The sequence below is a fragment of the Gordionus sp. m RMFG-2023 genome, chromosome 4 (genome assembly GCF_954871325.1).
Source record: "Gordionus sp. m RMFG-2023 chromosome 4, tfGorSpeb1-WG-v2, whole genome shotgun sequence".
In the NCBI taxonomy this organism is placed as follows: domain Eukaryota; kingdom Metazoa; phylum Nematomorpha; class Gordioida; order Chordodea; family Parachordodidae; genus Gordionus; species Gordionus sp. m RMFG-2023.
In genome coordinates, this window is record NC_088778.1 from 6385450 (window position 1) to 6410234 (window position 24785).

The 24785-nt window shown below is 26.9% G+C and overlaps 1 protein-coding gene across 3 annotated transcripts in view; it reads left to right on the plus strand.

Moving 5' to 3' along the window:
* Positions 1–1240: 1240 nt before the first annotated feature.
* LOC135927774 (GATA zinc finger domain-containing protein 14-like) overlaps positions 1241–24785 on the plus strand; it is a 28103-nt gene continuing 4558 nt past the window's right edge. Inside the window, exons 1-3 of one of the 3 annotated variants that reach the window (XM_065463952.1) lie at positions 1241–1367; positions 18836–20327; positions 21203–21573. In XM_065463952.1, the coding sequence (XP_065320024.1) occupies positions 18863–20327; positions 21203–21573 (1836 nt within the window). In that variant the 5' untranslated portion in view covers positions 1241–1367; positions 18836–18862. Of the gene's footprint in view, positions 1368–18201; positions 18323–18582; positions 18768–18835; positions 20328–21202; positions 21574–24785 lie in introns of those variants that run through there. The other 2 variants (XM_065463953.1, XM_065463951.1) reach the window with 2 other exon arrangements.

The following is a 24785-nucleotide window of genomic DNA, read 5'->3' on the forward strand; positions in this document are numbered from 1 at the left end:
ATGTAAAATACGCTCTATTCTCAGTCGCGAAATCGCACTAACTGTGAAGGCAATATCCCCTCATTTGCACGAATTTGCGGCGAACAAAATATGACATAATTTTCACTAACTTTGAATTCAGGATTTTTATTATTGATGGGAAAAAGTTAAAAAGATTTATATCAAATATTTTAACGCGTTCCTTTTCTAAAACGTAACGATTAAGTTTCTTTTTTAAGTAGCGCCTACATCACTAGCTAAAAATAGGTCAAAGCAATTTTTAAGTTAGAAAGTTTTGATTAATATTTTATGGAGGGTAAAAATATATTGATACTCATAATTGTTTCCAAATCATCCCTGAAGGTAGCGTCTACATGACAGGATTTTCACTGGATCAAATTCACATTATTAATTACACCTTTTTAATTAAAATGGTAATTCTTTCATAAATTTAAAAATGAAAAACTTAAATTATTTTAGCTCTACTACTAACTATGGAAATATTGTGCTGTGAATATAAAAGTATTTTTTTAGATCATGAATTCAATTAAAACCCCCCTCATTTACAATGAATGCATTATAGCATATTGTTTGGCATGAATATGAGTTTGCTGAGAATGTTTAACCCTTTTTAATCACATTTACAAGGATAGCAGAGACATTATTTCGAAAATAATGTCTGATTCTTTGCAATATATAGATTTATTGGGTCGATGATCAGCAATATCATTGTATTTATAAATAAAAGTATTAATTTTTACAGCAATATATTGTGTCTAATTTCAACTAAAAATTTAATAGATAACCTCCCAATAAATTTATCCTACCCCCCTCAAGAAAAATGGATGCTAACTATTTCTACCCTCCCCACCACCCTAGCTCATGCAGTCGCAGACTGAAGGCAATTTTAAAATTTTAAAACTACTGACTTTTTCCTTCAAAAATTGGATGCATTTAAATAATATATAACAAACTGCTATTTCATTCAAAGGTAAAATTAATTTATAAATACTAACAATTAGAAAGTTCTGGAAAAAAATGTTTTCCCACCTATAGATAATGACGCAAACTAGGGTTAGGTAATTGGCTTTTGTAATTTATTTTAAAATTACATTATCAGGTTTATTTTTTTTTGAATTTGTTAAATAACGGAATATTTAAATAAAAAATTATTTTATAAAATAAGAAATAATTTCTTATCTATTTTCTTTTCGTTAAAAATTATTTTTTTATTTTGCGTTGTTCAAGTTTGATGAGGTAGGAGTAGGCTGGCACGTTGATTTTCTTAGTAGGAAAAAAAATATGGACAATAATTCTAGATTATATAAAGTGATGCTTATTTTTAACATCGCTATCATAAAATGTCGTGTATTCTATCATTTTTAAAAGTAAAATTTATCTATTTTATCCATAATATGGTATTTCCAACATTCAATTAATTAATTTTTATTTATATATTTACAACTGGACAACTAAGTTATGAGTAAATTATTTAGAGGGCGCGTTATTTTTTTTAAAGGGAACCTTATTTTGCCGGAATTCCGGCATGCAGAAAATACATCTACCCCTGTTAATTGCGGAAATCTTTTACCTTGGACTTTTGAACTTCTAATTTTCAAAATAAAACCCAGGCTTAAAATTTGAAATTTTTGAAATGTTCCCTTCATTCATATAATAAATATTTATTAGAAACATATGACTTTTTCCTCTTGAAATTTCGATATTCCTGCCTAGAGCCCTAAATGGATTTGTCACACATCTTGGGTTCGGTTCGAGCTTGGTCTTAATTATAAAACTTTTATCCCGAAGACTTTGTACCCCGGCAATTATATAAAAATAGAAAACAGTTATAGCGCATTAAAAAATTTTCCCACTTTCCTTCAAAATAAGCAATCGCGCCTTTTTCCTAAATGCTATAATTAACCATTTTTCCTCCGGTTTGAATTTTGATTTCTCTTTCGAGTTGAATTGGAAAACTATTTTTAAAAATAATGCTTAGCCGTGGAAATTTAACGAAGAAAAAGAAAACAAATTAATTGGCCTATTTAATTTTTTTTTTACAAATTTACCGCTTCGGCCTCGTAAAAATTCTGCGGTTCGTGGACCGAGCTTAGCTTCGGGTCACCCCGAGTTCTAACACTCGGGTCGGGGTAACATTTATAAAAAAAAAATCTAATTATTTACCAAAACTATATTGAAAATGCAAATATAAAATTTAGCAAAATTTTTCACATGATAAATATAGGTTGATAATAAAACATTCATTTTATTTGAAATATTTTGTCTGTCAAATCAATTCTAAAGTTCGTTGGGTTAACTGTATCTATTTAGGATTGCAATTTATTTTTTTTATCCTACCATTAAAAAAATAATGATAAGGAAGATTATTAGATATAGGTTAATTAAATGTGAGTATATAAAAATTATTTAACTGAAATTATCATGAGTGAGAAATTTTTTTTAACATACCTTTATGACATGTTATTAAACACGCATTAATGTCATTTTTTTTTTTCGTAATTATGGTTTTATTTTTTTTAATTAAAGGATAAATATAATAATATATAACATAAAATTTAATTTTTGTGGATGATAAATAAATATGATTAAATTATAAATTTTTTATAACAGTATTTCACGGGTTATAAATACGCACAATTTAATAGCTTATATTTTATAATTTTGTGTTCATAAAGTTAAATCTTGATTTTATAAAATTAAATTTAGAAAATCTTTTCAATCTCGGAAAATTGAAAATAAACAATTTTTTTTTCTTTTTCAAAAAAAATAAAATATTATATAATAATGAGACCTAAGGTAGATAGAATTATTTTATTTGAGATAAGAGCCCGGTGGTAAAAGGAAAAAAAAATTTGTGTAAGTGGCTCTATTTTAATATAATTAGATTTGGGATATCTCAAAACAAAATCTTTTTCTATAAAATATTCATTTAAATTTCGAAAATATCAAATCATGATGCATACTCTTTTCCATTTTAAAATGTGGTTCTTAGTTGAAATGGCTCCCAAAAGAAGTCGGTATAGCTAGATAATTTATTTTTTGGCCAAATGGCATTAAAGTTTATCTTTTACCAGATTTTTTCCAATCGGCTGAATATATTTGCTTCGCCAAATGATGGGGACTAATTAATAAATCTAAATATTTTACTACTCCTTTCATTTCATTGAAAAAAAATTTACAAAATTCCGGACCTGGTAAAGTTATTTTGCACGAGGTTTTCGGACCGACCCCAAAAAATATTTTGCCCAAAATACATAGTGACGTGACATTACATGATATTTGGTGGGTGCCGGGCTATGTAGACTATACCCTTCTCATTTAACGAAATCTGTAAAACGATTATTTATTTGATTAAATTTTGAAGACAAAGAAGTTAAATTCGTATTTCATGGGGGGGGGGGGTAGAGGAGGGCTGGAGGTTAAACTATTAAGAGTGACCTTGCCATCTTTTACTTATATCTCTTACATCACCATCTTTTAAAATATTTAACTTTAGCTGGAAAGAATCGAGCCCGCCAAAAGCGTAACATTTTTTGGAGTGCGTCCTGTCCAAGTTTTAGCGGGTTTCCGTATTTTTTAAAAAAAAAATTATATGACAAGTTTAATTATAAAAAATATGAATTTTATTTTTAAAAAAAATTAAATGTTGCTTAAAAAACATTTTTCGAGAAATAAGTATTTTTAGATCATGTATCCTTTCGTGTTTTAATATGATATATTTTACGCTGAAGGAAGGAATGAATGAAGGAATGAATGAAGGAATGAAGGAATGAATGAAGGAATGAAGGAATGAATGAATGAAGGAAGGAAGGAAGGATATGTGTTCAATATAAAAGCTTTATGAATATAGTTACTCTAATACCGCACAATATTTTCTACGCCTGAATAACGTCATTGTGAAACATCGTTACTATTTTTTGATTTATGAAGAAATCGGGAAATTTAACTATATTATATTATATAAGGCTTCTATTTTTTTTTAAAACCATCTTGAAAATTTAACTTTCACAAAGTAAGTCCTATTGGGGCTCCAATTTAACAAACAAATTATAATTGAATTAAACTAAAAAAATCGTAGAGTTTTATAAATTTCTAATGCCAAATTCTAATTTTTTAAACCGAATCCCGAAATAAAAATTAATCCCTTTTCACAATCTTTTACATTAAACAGCAGGAGTTGAGTTTTTCCATATATCGAATCTTTCCGGTTCCATCAATCTTTATAAATTACTGGTCTTCAGTTTCTCTTCTCTATTGAAAAAAATAGAATCATTTATTTCTAAATCGCCATAATAAATATATTAAATTACATATTACAGGCGCGTACGCAGGAATTCGATGATGCGAGAGGAGGGGGATATTTAAATTTATTTATAAAAATTATTCTAGGAGTCATTTAAAAATAATTCAGTTTCATAAATTTACTCATAGATGGTACAAAGGTTTCTATTAGTGAAATCTCTAGACTAGAAGCAATATTTTTGTGACTAAAATTTTGAGTTAGCCATTTTTAAATATCGGCTCAAATCGAGCCATTTTAACAACATTACTTTTTAGGTATGTTTTTATTCTTGTTAAAGAAGGAAATGTTCTTTTATTTGATAGAAAAATATGTAATCATTTTTATACATTAGGAAAATAGTCTTAAATGTGTTTGAAAATATGTGCCAAGCATCCATAGCATTTTGTGAAACATTATCAACCATATTTAACCTTTTATACCATATTTTGCATCCAGCTAGTAATGCAATATGGGATACTTTAACATCCTCGCAATAAAAATCTGCCAAATATTAAATTATTTTCTCTAACAAAACTTGAAACGAATTCGGAAGGATTCTGAGGTAATAATATTTGCAGATTTATAACTGCTGCCTGAATTAATTAAGAACCTATCATTCATTTTAGTTATAAAAGTATCCAAGAATGGGATAAAAAGATTTATTCTATGATATTCTTCGACTGACCCTAATTGGAACGATAGGCTTGCCTTTCTGTGAGTTGAGGTAAGTAAATATTAAATTCATAGAGTTTTGCTTGTGACTCAACAATGACATACGTCATCTAACATTTGCCCTAATTTCCTTAAGTTCCAATATAATGCTTTCAGCTATTCTCATAGTCTCAATCAATGACATATATAATACCTAGACTGACGATTCATTCATTAAAATGCATTTTAAAGCGTCGTTAAAAGCAAATCAGCTGGATCCGCCATTTTGGTAACACATATAGTAATTATTCTCATGTTAAAAACTGCTATTAAATTGATAACTTGCTTCCTTATTATCTCGATGATCCGGTAACTCTTTAATAAAGTTTGCATCAGATATAGGAATAAATTAGGCTCTCGTTTAAAATTTTAATAATGATTAGTGTAACCAAGATGACGTCTCCAGCTGATTTGCATTGATGTACACTTTTAATGAATGAATCGTCAGTCTAGGTACTATATATGTCATTGGTCTCAATCATATCGATGCCATTTTTATGAAATATTTTACTTTAGTTTTGCTGAAAAAGTTTCAAATGATTCGAGAAATTTTAAAATGGCAGATAAATATAACGCCAAGGAAAACATATTAATATACTAATTTCATTAATCATTTTATTTTAGCCATCTAAAAATTATAACATCTCTTTTTCCCCCTTCAAAAAAATGGTCTAATTTATTTATTTTTTTACATATGGTATTTGAAATGAAAATTTTAACCAGATTTTATCGTATATCATTTTGCCCAACCTTTCCTTCTCGCAAACATCTCATCTCATCTCATACATCTCAAAACTTATACTATATTGTGTGTTTTAGATTTTTTAAGGAAATAATTTCAAAAATTTATGATTTATATGTATAAGTTTTGAAATCTTATTTCTCTACCCTTCTTTTATTTTTATAACGTGAAAAATGAGAAACAATAACTTTTTAAATATAATTATTATATAAATCCATGTAGAATTTCAAACTTTTTCATAATTCAACAAAAATAAAAAATTTTGAAAAATTTTATTTTTAAAAAAAAAATATGGTTAATTTTTTCATACATACTAGTTAAATTGTAGCAATCTTGGTTGGCTAAATTAATCCCATTCTTCCATGAAAACATAATATTTCCGAAATCTCAAATATGGTCAAAAAAATAAATATAAAAATAATGGGGTGTATATTACCCTCTTATATTTTCTATTTTAATAATTATATTTTAAAATATGTGTCGGAAATAATAATTATGATTAAATAATGTTTTGTGGAATAATGGAATGGAGATATGAGAACGAGGGTAGTTGCACAGCTGCTTGGGTAAAAGGAACCTGCTGATTACTGCTAGACTAAAAGGCGACTGAGCCCTCGTAAAATAGTGACATCAAATGATTTGCTAAATTTTCTATTATTATTCTTATAAAATTGTAAATTTATAAATTAGAGACTTTAAAAAAATTTTTTTCATATTTAAATATTTATTTTGTTGTTTCAAATGATAATTTTTGTTATAAATTCTTCTTTCGTCAAATAAAGTTTTCCTTCATATTCATCATACTTCGCCCTAAAGCAAAATGAATAGACAAAGATTTTTTAAAATTTGTCATAATTTTTTAAATTATTTTATATTAATTATATTATAATAATAGATATTTTACTTGCATATCCAGAATTATATTAATAATTTTGAATCTAAAATAATCAAACCTACTGACCGAAAGAAAGAAAGAAAGAAAGAAAGAAAGAAAGAAAGAAAGAAAGAAAGAAAGAAAGAAAGAAAGAAAGAAAGAAAGAAAGAAAGAAAGAAAGAAAGAAAGAAAGAAAGAAAGAAAGAAAGAAAGAAAGAAAGAAAGAAAGAAAGAAAGAAAGAAAGAAATAAAGAAATAAAGAAAGAAAGAAAGAATTTAGATTTTTTTATCTCGGTTTGGGTAGGTTAGGGAAAATGGTCTCTTGCTGGTCTTACTCTGAACTCTAAGATTTAATGTATTTTAAACCATAATGTAATGTAACTTAATGCATATGCATTTTATAGTGACCTTTAAGAAAAAATTAATTTGAGAAAATATAGAAATAAAGATTTTTTTAATATCACTCTTAAATAACTATTTCACAATCGTTGAGAGCTGAATTAATCATATATGAAGTCAAAATAAAAAAATATGTTGAAAGTAAAATTAAAACTAGTTAAAATAAAATTGGAAATAGTGAGGGGTTTGGGGTATTTTTTTTTCATATTGAAACGTAGCATTCACTTACACAGGAATTTTAACAAAGTAAAGAAAAACTATTAATAACGGTGTATTTTCAGGAAAAAAAGTAACTTAATTCGTTACAATTTTTGAAGTGTATAATGTAAAGTAACGCCATTCTTCTTGAGGGTAAACTAATGAATTTAAATGTAAAAATTATGATACACGTCCAAATAAGGTAAGTTAACATTATCTCAGATGATTTATTACTTGGATTAATTTATCTAAATAAACCTGATAGATTTGACAGGTTATCAATAAAAATGATTGAATATTACTGAAAACCATTCTTGATTTTATACTAGCATCCAAAATTAAATTATAATTTTTTTTTATAATTCATTCATATTAATGAATTAAAAGATTAAGATCTTTCCTAAATTTTTTAAAAATACATAATATAAATATTAATACAAACATAAATTAATCAAATTTTTAAGTAAAAATATCTTTCATGTATTTTAAAAGAACTCCCACAATCAAAATGTTCCCTATCTTTAGTTACACTAAAGCTGTGTTAGATGTTAAACATTCTTAGCAAGCTGCTACGTTATTCCATTTTGAAAGTATACTTTTTTTGAGAAGTAGCGAGTAAGGTAACTGTTTTCTTTAGAGTAAACTTAATTTTAAATTTAAAATAACGAATTTTATATGTTAAAGTAACGCTTACAGCGCTGATAATATGATAAAAAAATTATGAATTCAAAACATATTTTTAAAAATTAATATTTATACTATAATTTTTATTTTATACATTTTTTTAGTTGTTACAATATCTACTCCTGTATTTTGTATGGCTCATGTTTCCAAAATATTTGTCAGTAAAAAAATAATAAATTGTGACATTTTTTCTTAAAATTTAATCTTTATTATAGAAACAAGTAAGATGAACAAAATGAAACATCATTCATGATGGATTAGTTTTAATTTTTAGAAAATAAAAATAAATATATAATTCTGAAAGCGGGTACAAAGCCAGACAATCAAATAAATTGTATAAAATTCTTATAAAGTTCTCGATAGAAATAAAAAGAGGAGACCGGGAATATATGACAGGTTAGAATAGACAAACGCTTATAACTTTTTGTTCTTTAGAGTTAACATGTATCGAATCTCGTCAAGTGACGTTTAATTTAATACATACATAGGGGAGACCGGGGATGGTTGCGACACTTTTCGTTCAAACCTTAATAATTTTAATATTAATAGACTAATATGAATAACTAAAATATCTTCTGAATCCCAAAAGTATAGGCTATTTGAAATAATTAATATATATTTTATGAAGATTATATTTTTTTAGAAAATTGAATTTAAAAAAAAAAATTTTTTTGTCCCAACTATGACAGACTCTGTGTACGTTGGGACACACATATGTGATAGTTGGGACACTCGTGAAATAGAGGTCTAAATAAATTTAAAAATTTAAAATCAGTAATCCAGTAAGACTAGAGACTATAACACATATGATTTTATTGATAATATTATAATTCATAATCAATAACTATATAAAAAAAATTTTAGCAAAATTTAGGAAATTTATTTTGGCGAAAAAAAAATTGTAAAGAAAAAAATGTAAAAAAAGTTTTTTTTTAATCATAAACATAGTGAAAGATAAGTATTTAATTATTTATTATTCACAATACTAAATTAATAATATATAAAATTGTTTATAAAATGAGCTAAAATGGCGTGTCCCAACTATACTATGACCAACTATGACCGAACCCACTAACTTTATAAATATCATCCAAAATCATATTAATTCATGTTTATTGATTCTGAAAGTTTGCCAGATTGGAAAATAGGGTTTAGGCTTTCCTAAAATCTATTTATTATGATTTTTGAAGCTTTATTTATAAATATAAACGATAAAGTTTGCAAATATTTTTTATTACTTTTGGTATGCCAAAACACATTTTCTTCTGTAAAAATTAAAATACTAAATATTTTTCAAATCTTTTTAGCCAATCATGTATGACAAAATTATCTATGTTAGGCTAAAATTTCCAGTCTTATAATATAATAGCTCAAATTATAATTAGAATGTCCTAATGTTCCCCTGTACTCAATGTACCCCGGTCTCCCCTACACTATCTAACACATGTTTATTTAGTAGTAGGAAATCCGCATTCAAAAAAATATTGATAAAAAATTATTTAAGTATTATTTGATTTGAGGTAAACAAATTTTTGCGAAATTTATTATGATTAGGTTTTTCAATATCCCACCTAAAGAATATTAGTTTGAAGTTTCAAGCTTATATTACTAAATCGCCAGGGCCACTTAAAGTTTGAATCCTACCTCAGGGGTTATATGCAATGTTAAAATGGGGAAATAAAACAGAGCCTTAAATTATAAATCTGGATCTTAGATTTTGATAGTTGTCACCGTTTTATAAAAGAAATAAAAATTTAAGATGTATAAAAATAAAATTTTTTAAGAAATAGTTTGCCTCATGAAGTAGGCTCGCCACTATATCAAATTCGACTAATCGGTTCAGGAGTTCAAACTTATGAATGATGTTGACTGATCAGGAGTAAAATTAAACCAACTCTGGGTTTGATTTTTAGAACATGAATACTAGGTGAATGGCATCTAACCCTGCATTCTATATTTCACCCGAATTCGCTCTAACTGTGAATACATACGAGGATCAGGATAATCCCTCGTTCACAAATAGAGCAAGTTTGCAGCAGGGAATACAAAAATTGATTTTGTATAATTAGCCGCGAATTCGCGCTGACTATGAATGAGGGGCAAGTCGACTAGTCATTCGCGATGTCCGAATCATAAGAGTAGTAAAAAAAATAGACGAAGAAAATAAATAGACGAAGAAAATAAATAGAGTTGCAACTTTTCCTGAATGATAACATGATAGGAGTGCCAGAGGAATAAACCCACCAGAAATAAAATATATCCCCCGAGTTTACCAATTAAAAATCCACGGTTTTTGGTAAATACCCGAAAACACGACTATTACTAAATCTTAGATATCGCCCACTTTATAAATGGTAGAGAGCTCGTTTTTGTTTAAAAACCTGTAGGCCAATGGCGATGCTATCCAATGATAGAATTAGTTCTGCAGGTTCATTGATCGAATTAAAGTTTTAAATTCAAAAGAGCAAAACACCTAACATACGGTTTCTCCCATGTACCGTTTTACAATTTTTTTTTTATTTATAATGACACTAGGAAAGAAAGAAACCCAATTCCACAAAGTGAGAATGGGAAAAAAATAACTAAAATATTGAAAAATATTTTTTTTTATAATAAATCCTTAGCTTGTCATACGTATACTTTTTCTTTTCTATTGAAACGATTCATAATTAAGATATTTAACTTTTTATATAACTTTCACAAATTTTTCTTTTTCTTTTACCTGTGTGAAAAATTCTTAAATAAAGATGTGATGAATTTTAATGATCATCACATATAAAAATATTAAAAGCTATGATTTTGTGTTTATCTTTTAAAAATAAAAAAAATTATACTATATGTTAAAAAAATATAAAATAAAATTATTAACAAATGCTCATTGGCCTAGAAATATTTTTCATTTTTTTGCAATTTTTTTCTTCTTTTAAACATTACTAATTTTAGTGTTATGTATGATGTGTAACTAAATATTCCCTTATTTTTCTTCTTCTTTATATATTTTTAAATTTATATATATACATATTATTAAATTGAAATGAAACAAGCATTTTATCATTATTATTTTTTTTTAAATCTATTATATTAACTTGTTTGCTTCTCCAATTATTTTTCTAAAAATTAAAAAGCTTTTAATTATTAGCTATTTATAAAGTAAAATATATTTATTTTTTTTGAAAAGTGTTAATGACAAAAAATTTTTTTTTTTTATTCAATTTAGCTACTATTCTACCCATCCTATTAAGCTTTATTTAATTTCCTGAACTGGGAACGATTTTTTCATTTGATCAAATTTCGTTATTTGATAGTTGGTATTTTTTTTTTTTAATATACGATATTATTAATGATATTTTAAAAAATTAACTAAAAAGTGTTAACTAAATTTCAAAAAAAAAAGAAAATTTAATTTAAACATTATCAATGTATATGTTAAGGGGCAATGTGTTTTTTTCCGAAAATCATTTTTTTTTATGAACGCGTTTTTTTAATTTAAAATTTAAAAATATTATCTTATCTAAAATGTATTCCAGCATGTTTAGAATACCTATCTTAGGGATCGTAGATAATTTGGTCTTTAACCTTTGAGTTTGAGATGTATAATTTATTATGAAAAATTTATGGAAAAACTAACATAAATTATATCGAGTTCAAAAGTTCATGGTAAAATTGTCGGAAATTCGTATGGGAAGGTATCCCAAATATGATGGAATCCATTTGCGACAAAAATCAGATTTTTTAAATTTACAACAAAAACGCTCTCAAAAACTAAACTACTTTTGAAAAATATAATGGTAGAAGTAAGTCAGTTACTTTTTAAAATATATTAAATATTTATGCTACAAAGGATTAGATATCTATTGAGCGAAATATCGAGGCTTAGGCAATATTTTAATATGTTTTCTAGCTAAAATATTGTGTTGACCGTTTTTTTTAGCCATTTAACAACAATTGATTTCAGCTATTCTCATAAATCTAAATCAAATCGATCATATTTTTTTTTTGTAATATTGTATAGTTTAGTTTTGTAGTGAAAAAGTATCAAGCGATTTTGGTGGAAAAATTTAAAATGTTATATAAATATAAGCGCTAAGGAAAATATAAAATTTTATATTAAATCATAGAATAAATTAGCAGCGAATTTATTTCTGATGTCAATGTGATAAATAAATGTAAATTGGATATGTGATAAGAAGAGTTAAAAATCAGCAGAGTTGTGTATCTAGATATAAAAATGTAGTATCTGTATCTAGATAGATTTTTTAGAAAGGTATCTGTATCTGTATCTAGATATTTTTTTAGAGGTATCTGTATCTGTTTTTAGATACTTTTTAAGATACATTTTATATACCCCTTTTTTTATTATAAATAAAAATATTTGACTGTAAAATTTATTTTATTTCATATGAGCTTATGAAATAAATAAATATATATATATATTTTATATTAATATTTATTAATACTATAATAAAGAATTATATATACATCAAATATTAAAACTTATATATAAAAAATATATATAAATATTCATTAATTTAAATATTATGTCCGAGTTTATCAATAAACCATACAAATTTTAATATTACAATATGGAAATGGTAAATTTTATTTTATAACTAAATTTTTAAGTTTATATATTTATTTAGATCTATATCGATGAAGAAGAGGAAGCAACAACAAGTTCTATTGCTTTACCATGACCTTTTCACAATATAATATTAATTTAGGTTTATGCAAACCTATAAGAGCATAATAAAAAATGTATCTGTATATAGATACATTTAAAAATTGTATCTGTATCTTGATAACTTTTTAGACGCTGTATCTGTATCTAGATAACTTTTGAGACTATGTATCTGTATCTGTATCTAGATCCATTTAAAAAGTATCTTTTAACAACTCTGAAAATCAGTAAAATATAATATTTTTGAAAAATATTTTAGCTGGCATCTAGATTTTTTGGCTTGGGGGGGGGGGGGAGGTGGTTGTTTGACTGCCCTTCTCCCCGCTGCATACCAGCCAATACCATACCTAATTATAATACAAAGTGCTCCTAATAATATTATATAGCATATATATATAATATTATTGTTATATTTTGATTTTCTTAAGATATATTATTGAAGAAAAGGTATAACAAAATAAAGATTAAATAGGAATGTGAGTTGCTTTTTTTAAAGATAATGAATGGATGAGTGGTAGGTGTGGAAAAGGGTGTATATCTTATAAGTAACTTCTTTTTTTTTTATCGTTTAAGAAAGATAAGGGATATATTTAAGGAATATGAAAATTAGATTAATGTGGTTTATATAATACAATATAAGGCACATACGATGTTTAATAAATCTTGCAAGTAATATATAAAAATTATTCTAAATTTTTTTTATTTAGTTTGTCATCGCAGCTTGTCGCCTAACCCTGCCATTCAGAGTTAGCTCGAATTCATAGCCAGATATGCAAAAATATATTATATATATAATAAAATCTAATAATGTAATAACCTTGTTAACCAATAAGCCACTTACACATATAATATAATAATTTAAAAAAAAATAGAAAATCATAACAAGTTTTATTTTAATTTACTATATAATCAATTTATTAATAGGGGAGATAGCTTAATTAACATTAGTCAGTTGTTTATTTTGTACGCAAATTATTAAACATTTTAGTCACTAGAGAAGGGATTCGCCTCTTTAGCTTAGGGGATAGGGTCCTGTATCGCAGACACGGTGTATAGTATGGGTCTATAGATAAATAAAATGTAAATATAGGAGCATATCTTTAATTTTAGAGGGGACCGAGAAGTGTTAATAAACGGCTCATTTTGAGCCTATTTTTAAAAACTGCTAACTCAGCATTGTAGCTAGAAAAATATTGCCAAAGCGTTGAGATCGTCAATTGATGTTCAATCTTATGTGCCACGCCATCTATGAGCAAAATCATTAGACTTGTATAATATTTTTCTGGATAAAATATTGAGGTTAGTCGTCGGCTCACGAGCCGTTTAACAACACTAGTCTAGATCTTTGTCCTTCTATGAGAAAAATCTTCAGGTTGTTTGCGTAATATTTTTCTGGACAAAATATCGAGTTAGCCGTTTTTAAAAATCGGTTCAAAACGAGCCGTTCAACAACACCGGGGTTATAAAGAGAAATTAAATTTTTTTTTAGATGTGGCTTTAATTAATTTTATATATTGGACTAGATTATACATGTACAAATCATATCAAATTTGAGAGAATTAGATCTAAATAGTGTTGTTATATGGCTCAAAAAAATATTTTGGTGCAAAAATTTATTCCTAGCTTTGACATTTTGCACACCTTACTCTAAATGATAAAATATTGTATAATTTAAATTATCCTGGTATAAGTATCTAGATACTCTATTATGGTGCCATGTAACTGTATTTATATACAATTAATTTAAAGAAAGTATCTTTGAAAACACCTCTGATACATATATTAAATTGTTCCATGTGTGAGCTTTTTTCTTTTTAAAAAAAAAATCACTATATCTCCCAGGGTAATAAATAATATATAGATAGCGTTGAGTTATCTTATAGCAATTTTCTGAACAATGAGCAAATACATATTTTTATTCAATTATATATATATTAACGGAATCACGCGGTCGCTTTTGATATATTCTATATCATGCCACATAGCACAGAACCATTTATTGGGTTCAGGGAAAACCCGATCCATGCTAGTTTAAAATTCAGTTCTATAGGGTATACACTTATCAATTAGAGCCAGCTACAAACACTACTCAAACAACGATTATTTTTTTTTGCTTATAATGAAAATTTACGACACTTTCTTATCCTTCCCAATCTAATCGCTTCACCCATTTATAATCATTTTTGAAATTATTTTTAAAGAATATAATTTTCGAATTCAAATATTCGATGAATTTAATATTCGTTCGTACGAATAAGGATTTATTGCATATTAAAGCGACACATTTTTTGGTAATGAACCGGTTACGGTAAAATAAAAATATATATAGTGTTGTAAAAGGGCTCATTTTGAGCTGGTTTTTAAAAACGGCTAACTCAATATTTTGGCCTGAAAAATATAGCCTAGGCCTTGAGATTTTGCTAATAGATGTCCAAGCCTTTGTTCCTTCTACAAACAAAATCGTCAGGCTTGAGTTATATTATTCTGGATGAAATAGTGAGTTAGCCACTAAATATATATATGTTCCAAATTTTTTTTTGTTGCTATTTTCAAGTTTTTAATGTTTAACAAAAATAAAACTCCAACATCCATTTTATTTATAAACTAGAGTTTAAAAATATCATCCTTAACCCTTTTTTTCCCCGTTCTCACGTCAATGTGTTTCTTTCCGACAATGTATTATTTTTTCAACTTTGAATCACTTTTTGAGCGCGTTTTAAAAATCTAATTTTACTGAAATGTTTGGAATACCTACACTATGAATTTCAAGACAATTTTTCCATGAACTTTTAAACTTAATATAAGTTATATTAAATTTTCAATATATTTTTTATATATCTTTTGCCCATTGAATTTGATTTATCGCAAACCCTATATCCTTCGAAATGGTTTGAAATTTTGTATACAAGCCAAACTTGTTATCAACAATATTTTATCCAAAACACAAAGTGATAAAATAAAATCAAATTTTTCTATTCTAAAGACTATATAGCACTAGCCATAGACTCAAAGGTTAATGGAAAAATTGTCTACGATTCATAAGATAGGTATTCCAAACATGATAATATATATTTCCGATAAAATCAGATTTTTAAATTTTATAAAACGCGTTCAAAAAAATGATTTAAAATTGTAAAAATAACACATTGCCGGATAAAAACACATTATTTAAAGATAACATATTTTTATATAGATAAAGTAAATTCACAATAAATTTTTGGGAATGGGTCATTCATTCATTTAAACATGTGGGGAAACCGAAGGTTAGGCAACATTAGGCTCTCACCCTTTGATATGTTCTTTTATATACTAATAAAAGCTAATCCGATATAAAACATATTCTTGAATCCACGGAATAATGAATTCTTTGATTCACGAGTGCCCAAATAAGAAATTATTCTATTCGAATAATTATACACGAATAAGAATCTTCGAATCGAATACGAATAACATAATCATCCGATTCGATTATAAATTTTTATAGGTAATTATTTCGGCCATTTGGCCTTGCTCTCCAATCAGTTTCATGTAAATATTCAATTATTTAAATAATAATTTTTTTTTTATAAAACAATTTTTTTTCTTTTTTCAAGTTCACTTAATTAAATGATTATTTAGCATGATAATCTTTCAAGGCAAGAGATATTTTTTTTTGTATTAACTTTTTAAAAAAAATAAATGAAATAAAACAATTGATTTATTGCAAAAAATAAAAGAAAGTGGCTCACCTCAAATTAAAATCATTAGAAAATAAAGTTATATAATTAACATGGTTGTGAAATGGTTGGTAGTAAAATTAAAACACGATAATAATTCGATATACAAATAACATTATTTAAAAAAATTTCAGAATTTTTGATGGTTTTCTAATAACCTCAAAATCTTATACACCTAATTTAACAAAAATGGTCGATAATATTGAGTTTCATAAATATTTTATTTACGGATATGGAGACTGACTAATAAACCCTTCACCCCAAACTTTTAATTCGTACCCTTCGCTTTAAAGGGAGTAGAGATTAGTGTTGTTATAAATGGCTCATTTTTGAGCCGATTTTTAAAAAGGGTTAACTCAATATTTTATACAGAAATATGTTCTTAGAAAGAACAAAGGTCCAGACATATATTATCGAAATCTCGCGGCTTAGATAATATTTTTCTGGCTAAAATATTGAGTTAGCAGTTTTTAAAAATCGGCTCAAAACGAGCCTTTGAACTACACTAGTATAGAGATAGATGCCTAACTCTCTTATTTCATGTATATACGTATAATGAGTAGACCTTAATGAAGAAATTTAATGGAACTCCTTTCCTATTATAGGAAAAATCAGGGAGGCGATTCTTCAATAAAGGGAACCTCTAAAAAAAAAATTTCCTTCACGCTTCAAATAGAAAAAAACATCATTTGAACAAAAAATATTTTTTTTTTATCACTACCCCAAAAGAAGTTGTGACTCTTATTTTATAAAGTGAAAAATAGAATGCCAAAATGGAGTAAATTAAGTATCCTTCTCCTCTTTCTCTTCACACTAGTTTCCTAACTCGAATTTATCTTAACTAGGTGAATAAAAATTTTTTTGTCAAAATAAATAATCGGATAAATATTTTTAAAATAACAAGTTTGATGACACTAATAATGTCAAATGTATGACACGGACACGGAATAAGCATAAATTAAATTATTATTTTTTTTAATAAAAAAAAAAAAATTGTCGTGCGAAAATTGAAAAAAAAAGGATGACTTTAACATGACACGCCAATTAACTTGAAATTTATTTATGATTGACAAATTTTTATTTTTATCATATATTTTTATATTAAATTATATAAATATTTTTATTTATTTACTATGAATAAAAAATAGAAGAATAAATAGGAAATATCGTTTTAAAGAGATATTTGAAATTCGAGGAAATTGAGACAATACTTTTGTAAAATGATAGAATGATTGACTTTGGAAAATCGTCGGATTTTATAGAGTAATAATATAAATTAAATAGTGGGGCCACGACCATCGCACAAGAGAAAAGTGTGATATAATTTACAGGAAAGGTGGGAGAATTCCATCAAAAAAATAATTAAGGAAATTTATAGGTGTAAACAAATTTGATACAAATGTAGACTATCATCATCATCATTATACAATGTTTTTAATAAAAAAAAAGAGTTTTTATTACTGAATTCGAATTTTCCATTTTAATAGGATATAATTTATAGATATTTAATAATTTATTCCACTTAAAATTTTGAATTTTGGGATGAGATTTTCACATTTTTTAAACACAATTAAAATTATATATATTTTTGTAAAACATAAAAATAAATGAAGGAATAATAAAATACATTATAAATTGCTTATATATTAAATCTATCAAATTAGACAAAACTACCATACATATAACCTCACAATCATATCTTTTTTAAAAAAATATATTAATCATATTAAAAGTTTTTTAAAGTAATCCAATTTTTCTTCCTTCGATCCAATCAAATCCTAGTTAAAAAAAATGATAATAAATTATCAATAAATAAATAATTTGTAATAATTTCAAAAATTATTTTTTTTTTGTTTTCTTTTCTTCTTTTTTTTAAAAAAAATATTTATTAAATAGTTTGATTAAAATATAATTATTTTATAAAAAAGAATTATTAATAAAAAAAAATTTGGAAAAAAAAATATTCAAAATGTTTAAAAAAAACTTTTAAAAACTTAGAATACAAGAAAACAAAAATAAAATTTTTTTTCTTATTCAGGTAAAAATTTTATATTTATAAATAATTTAAATTTTATTTTATTTTTTTTTGTCTATTGTATTTTTAATAATTTTTGATTCTCAAAGTAAAGCATTTATATAAACTGATATCTAATCTTATCGATGAGATTATATTGTTAATAAAATATCTAAGAGGATAAATTTGGCTTAATAAATATAAATTGCAAAAATTATTTTATTTATTTTTTTACCTTTTATACTTTAAAGGAGGAGGAGGGAACGGGGTGGGGATTAGTGGAATTGGAATTATTACATTCTTCTTTTCTAAATCTAACTAACACTTTGGGATTTCAGTGGAATTCATCCTCTATACTCATCTGAAAGCGTTCTACTCATATTTATGTTAGAATCTTATTGTCTCTGTTTCATGAGTGGAATCCTCTGTATATATGAAATTCAAGAATATTTTGAATTGTTCCCATTATGTAAATAAAATATTTATATAATAATTTTTTTTATTACTAATCAAAATTTGAAAAAAAAACATAATTAGATGCCAACGAATTATGCATAAAACAAGATGAGGATCACTTCATCGGATAACATGTACCAAAACGAACTGTTTGATAGCTCCAAAATCGATGTATCGAAAGTCAAAATAGAGAAAGGATCATCTGCGCATGTTATAGAAGATGATTATTACTTCAAAGCAACGACCGACAAGAACTTAAACATGGTAACGAATTCGATAGAAAATGTTGATAGTCGCGAGGATAACGTAAAATCTAACGAGATCGCGATAAAGAAGGACCCCGACGATGGCGATAGCGATAAGGGCAAGAATACTTTGGGTAAGAATTATTTGCCGTTCGTAGAAGAAAACGTGATATACCAGAATCAAATCGATATTGTTGCGAATCTAGGCTCGATTTCGACCAAAGCCCGATCCTCCTCCCACAACACATTACGGCCAATTTCACCGCCTGTATATGACTACCGAAGCAACATGGTTATCGACTCCGTGGACAAAGCTGCGAAAAATGGGGCTCACCATGGAGATAAAAACGTCGAAAACAACATTCTTTACAACAACGAAACTTTCGCTAAATTCATTCCAACCAATTATAACAGCGGTAATTACCCCGGAAATTTTGTGATGTACCCTCACCCTTATCAGGATTACTTCAGGGGACCTGCCCATATTCCCTCTTACCCATACGGGTTCGTTAACAATCATCATCCGGGTGGGAAGATCGATGGTAGGTATTACAATTATCCCATGCAAATGCAATACAATCCTTATGCCACAGCCCATAGGCTGCCCATTCAGGATTCCATATTTCTTGATACACCGCCCCCCTTCAGCGGAAATATATATCATACCGCTGATCCTTCTCAATTATACATGAAACCTTGCCCTCTTTCCCCGCGACCCAACGTTATTCAAAATCATCAATACCATCTATCCAACAAATCCCTAATCGACGAGGAATGCTCATTTAACAAATACCAGCTGCCAGAATATGAAGGGGCGAGTTTTAAAAGGCTCAATCACAATATTAACTCGAAAAATGTGTATTCCGAAAACAGGGGAGATAAGTATTACATCAATCACCACGACAATAACAATATAGAAGACATCGTCTTAAATAATCCTAACAAATCGCTTGAGGCGTTAAAGGATCTTTATAATACTCCAGTAGGCGCCAAAAATTTGTACAGAATAGAAAAAGTTGGCGGTACCTCAACGAATCACCATACCATAGATTGGAAAGTTCCGGTAATCACCAAAAGGAAATATGACGATTTTTCGTTCGATAGATCGCCATGCGAAGAAAACTCGAACGCGCTCCTCAATAATTTCCCTAATCTGTCGAATACCAAGGAATCCACTCACTCTTATGATTCCAACCAACATACCGCCAAGCTCAAGAAAAATAAAAAATCCGATTACAGAAAGGTATCGAAGAAAAAATGCAAAGAGAACCATTTTGATAATAATAGTGGAACCAATTTCGAAACTCATTACACTGGAATTTATAAAGGTATATTAATTTGGTATATAATCTTCCTTCTTTTGTTTTAGATAGATATTTGATCTAGGGAATACCGGGGCACATTAGAGACATTGGTGCATTAGTTTACTTAGCTTATAAACTTATCAATAAATAAATTTAAACGGAAAGTTTAATTTAAACTCCCTTCCCCATTTAAAAAAAGAATTAATTTTTTTCTTCTTCTTCAGCATAATAAAACAAGAATTGATTGATTAAAAGGGCATTTATAATTTGATATGATGTGTTGTTGATAATTATCCAAGCATCTCAACCTAACTCGGTCACCCCAAAATAGATATTACTTTACTGATTAAATTTTTAAAAGAAAGTTCTTCTAAGCGCAACTCGTAATAAAATTATTTAAAGACCTATTTACAGTGATATAATATCGATTACTAACAGGCGTGCCCACTCTTTTTCGGAGAGGTTATTAGAAAACTTTAGATGGCTTTCACCAATAAATATTATTGGATAGCGCTGAGAAAATATTTTGCAGGCCTTTGAAAGGTATGGTTGTATATTTTCCTAAAATAATTATGTTTTGCGCACCATTTTTCTGTTTTTTTTGTTCCCTTTCTTATATGATAAATTTCATTTAGAGATAATAATTTTTAAAAAGTCATTATTTTATTCCTTTTTTGGGGGAAAGAGGGCATTGTAAATGCTGGAGGTAACCTACTGATTAACGCCAAGTTGCCAGTATTTTTATACTTGATTATATATGGTGGCTTGAAAACTATATGCTTTTATCAAGTTTTAAACGAATTAATAATTATGAATGGCAATAAAACTTAAAAATTATAAACATATTTTGAATTATAATAATATCTCATTTTATAAATCTTATTGTGTTTGTTTATTAGATCCGTCAGAGCTAAATACATCTCACTCCACAGTCGAATACAACATAAAGGAATGCGTCATGTGTGGATGGAACGACCCCTCTTTTACGAGCAACATTGAAAATATCGATTCATCTGTGTGGAAAACAGATCTTATTACCGGACAACTCCTGTGCCAAAAGTGTTATGCTACTTACAAAACTTGCGATAAGAGTCAAACCAGAGTTTCTGAAAAGGATGGTAAAACATTGTGCTCAGACATTCATAAGAGTGCTAATAACGACATAATGCCTGATTCTATGAGATTCGAGGAAACCGACTTTTCTTACTCCTTGGAAATGGATAGGAATACAGATGCCAAATCAATGGTGGACTCCAACCTTACTAAAAAAGTTTACCCATTTTTCCCGGAATATGGAAGATATTATAATTATTAGGAATAGTATTTATTTCCTCAAATATAGAAAAAATAGGAAGAAAACAGCAAAAAAAAACATGATTAAAAAAATTTAATTTTTAATGACTTTTTGAAAGATTCCAAAAAATATAATCTATAAAATTTTCCTAAAGTAACGTTTGTCTGTTTTCAAAATAGGGGAAATCGGGGTTAAATCGTTCGATTTTTAAAAACGACTAACCAAATATTTTAGCCAAAAGATATGTTACGCAAGCCTGGAGGTTTTGCTCATAGTTAGGTTTGGACATCTATTAACGAAATCTCGAGACTTGCGTAATATTATTTCGGCTAAAGTCTAAATTTAAAATAGGTTAAATAGAGCCGTTTGATAATATTAACCGGTTTTATATGACTTGGTGTTTGTGCTCTTTAACGCCAAAATTCTGATTTCATAAGATTAAATTTATCATAATTTTAAAAAACCTGTGCTTCCTATCTTTTTTACTGAGGGCACTATTTATGATTAAGTAAAGGACTGGTTTTTGATATGTAAGATAGCAAGCAAGGTGACACATAAATTAATTATTTTCTGGCACAAATAAAATATGCCAATTCAAAACATTTAGTAAGTATTTGAAATCTTTGCGCGTTTTACTGTTATTTAGCCTAAATAGTACACTACATATCTAATTCTAATTTAAATAGAAGTGCAGAAATAATTTTTGACGATTTCCTTCCTTTTTTTGTTTATTAGAATATAAGGTCTTGATTTGGGCTTAAGCATATGACAATATTACCCCCACCCCTCCTCATCGTCAAAATTAGTTTCGCATTACTATAACTCCTCCCTCTACTACTATTTCCTCGAACCTCCCACTTGATCAACTTGTATCATACCCCCCCCCCTTTCCCACTCTCATTTTAGTTGTAGTGATTAGATAGAGAGTTGGTTATAGACTTATAAGCTAATCCGAGACTTAAATCAGCCTATATTAGAACGATCGTTACAAAAATAAACGGTATAATAAAAATTTTCAACAGGCATCAAAAACCTAACTTAAAATTTTTTGCTAGGTCTTTGCCCTAATCAAAAAATGTTCGGACTGCCATAAATATTACGAAATGGTCATCCCGGCCTATAATTTTATATAAAATAGTGAATTTTAATTAATTTTATATATAAATCATATAATAATTGACTATTTAAATCCATCGTTTTTATTTTTTTAAATTTAACATTTTAAATAGTTTTGCTCTCAAATTTTTATGTTTTACAATATTTCATATTTAAAAAAAAACTAGTTAATTTTTCTAAATCTAATCGGCATTTAACATTGTCTTGATATGTTATTATTTTTAGAGGTTTCACCAAAATTGATATAAAACAAGATAAGCTACTTTTTCCTATTATACAGCATATTAATAAATTATTATTTACAATAAAATATTATTACTTACAACTACAAATTTCACAATATTTCACTTCCTATAATTTAATTATATCTAGATAAGCAACGTATTCCTATTGTATTATTAGCATGAAGCATTTATAATAATATATTTGTAAAATGAAAGTATAAAAGTCAAAAATTTTTTGTAAAATGCAAAGAAAAAAAAGTTTATTTTTTTAATATTTCATGAATTTAAAAAAAAAATTTTTTTGCAGGGTACATTAGCCCTATCCAACCTAACTCCAAACGTACTCGAGCAAAAAAAACAGCTTAAAATTTCCAAATATTAAGAAATATAAGAAGATCACATCTTTATTCCAGCACACAACCTTAATCTCCTTTATTAAGCTTGCATTATGCTTCTTCAAAGATTTAGGATCTCACATCTGCAAGTTTGCTAGCAATTGTCCAAAGGCAGGACAATAGCCAGAATTTTCAGCTGTGGGGGGGGGGGAACTGCTTTCTTAGGAGGCCAATATTTTTTTGAAATACAGCAAATAGTTTGGCACTCATAGAAATTTTTTGTTTTTATTAAAAAATTTGTAAACGACGATTTTTATCTTAAAATTTTAACATAAATGAATTAAAAGATAAATTCTATTCCATAAGCCTTATTAAATTTTGTTTACTTCGATCTTTCATCGATTCTCTACTGTTAGATAGAACTCTCTTTAGTGTAGAGAATGAAGTCTCACATAAAGCTTTTGATACATGATAATGACTTCAGTTTAGCATTTATAGAATTCTTTAAATACAAGATCAATGACATATAATATACCTAGACTGACGATTCATTCATTAAAATGCATTTTTAAGCGTCGTTAAAAGCAAATCAGCTGGACCCGCCATTTTGGTAACAGAAATCATTATTAAAATTTTAAACGAGAGCCTAATTTATTACTAAATCTGAAATTTTTCCTATGATACTTAACAAAGAATTTAAATCCACATAAGCTCATAGTCTTCTTACATAAATGAAAAACAAACCATTATCAAATATCAATCATAAATTATTAATATACTTGGAAAATATGAGTGGCAAATATCTTCAAATATTGAAAAATCTTTTTAAAATAACATATTTACAAATAACATCAATCTTAATCATAAAATTAGGATAATATATATTTGTTTTTTTAATTCCAAAAAATTAGAAAATATATAGCAGCTTTTTACATGAGAATAATTACTTTATAGGTTACCAAAATGGCGTCCCCAGCTGATTTGTATTGATGTACACTTTTAATGAATGAATCGTCAGTCTAGGTATATTATATGTCATTGTACAAGATGATATTTTTTTTATACATAATATTTACGATATTTTTTAAAATTATGTTTCTTAAACTTTTGTAGCTAATAATCCTTTTGCTATTTTCATTGCATGGAGTAACAATTCCATATTTAAGTTTAATAATGATTCTAATGGGCCATCTTATCTGATATAAAATGATCAGGGTTGGGGGGGGGGGACAATGTATTAAAATATGATAGAAAATTATAATCATCTTGTGTAGATATATCTAAAAAATGAACAAAGTAATCAATAATTATATATTAATTCTTTTTTAATGAACTAAATCGAAGTCCATTTCACAATCAAATTGCAATATGGTATCGACTAAAAGCTTTACGTATCCTTGGTGACTTTTGATAGATGAGATTAAATTTTGATATAGTATAGGTTTTCCAGCCTTAATTCTTAACAAATCAAAAATTTTATCACTTCTTTTGTTTTTTAATATATAAATTCTGG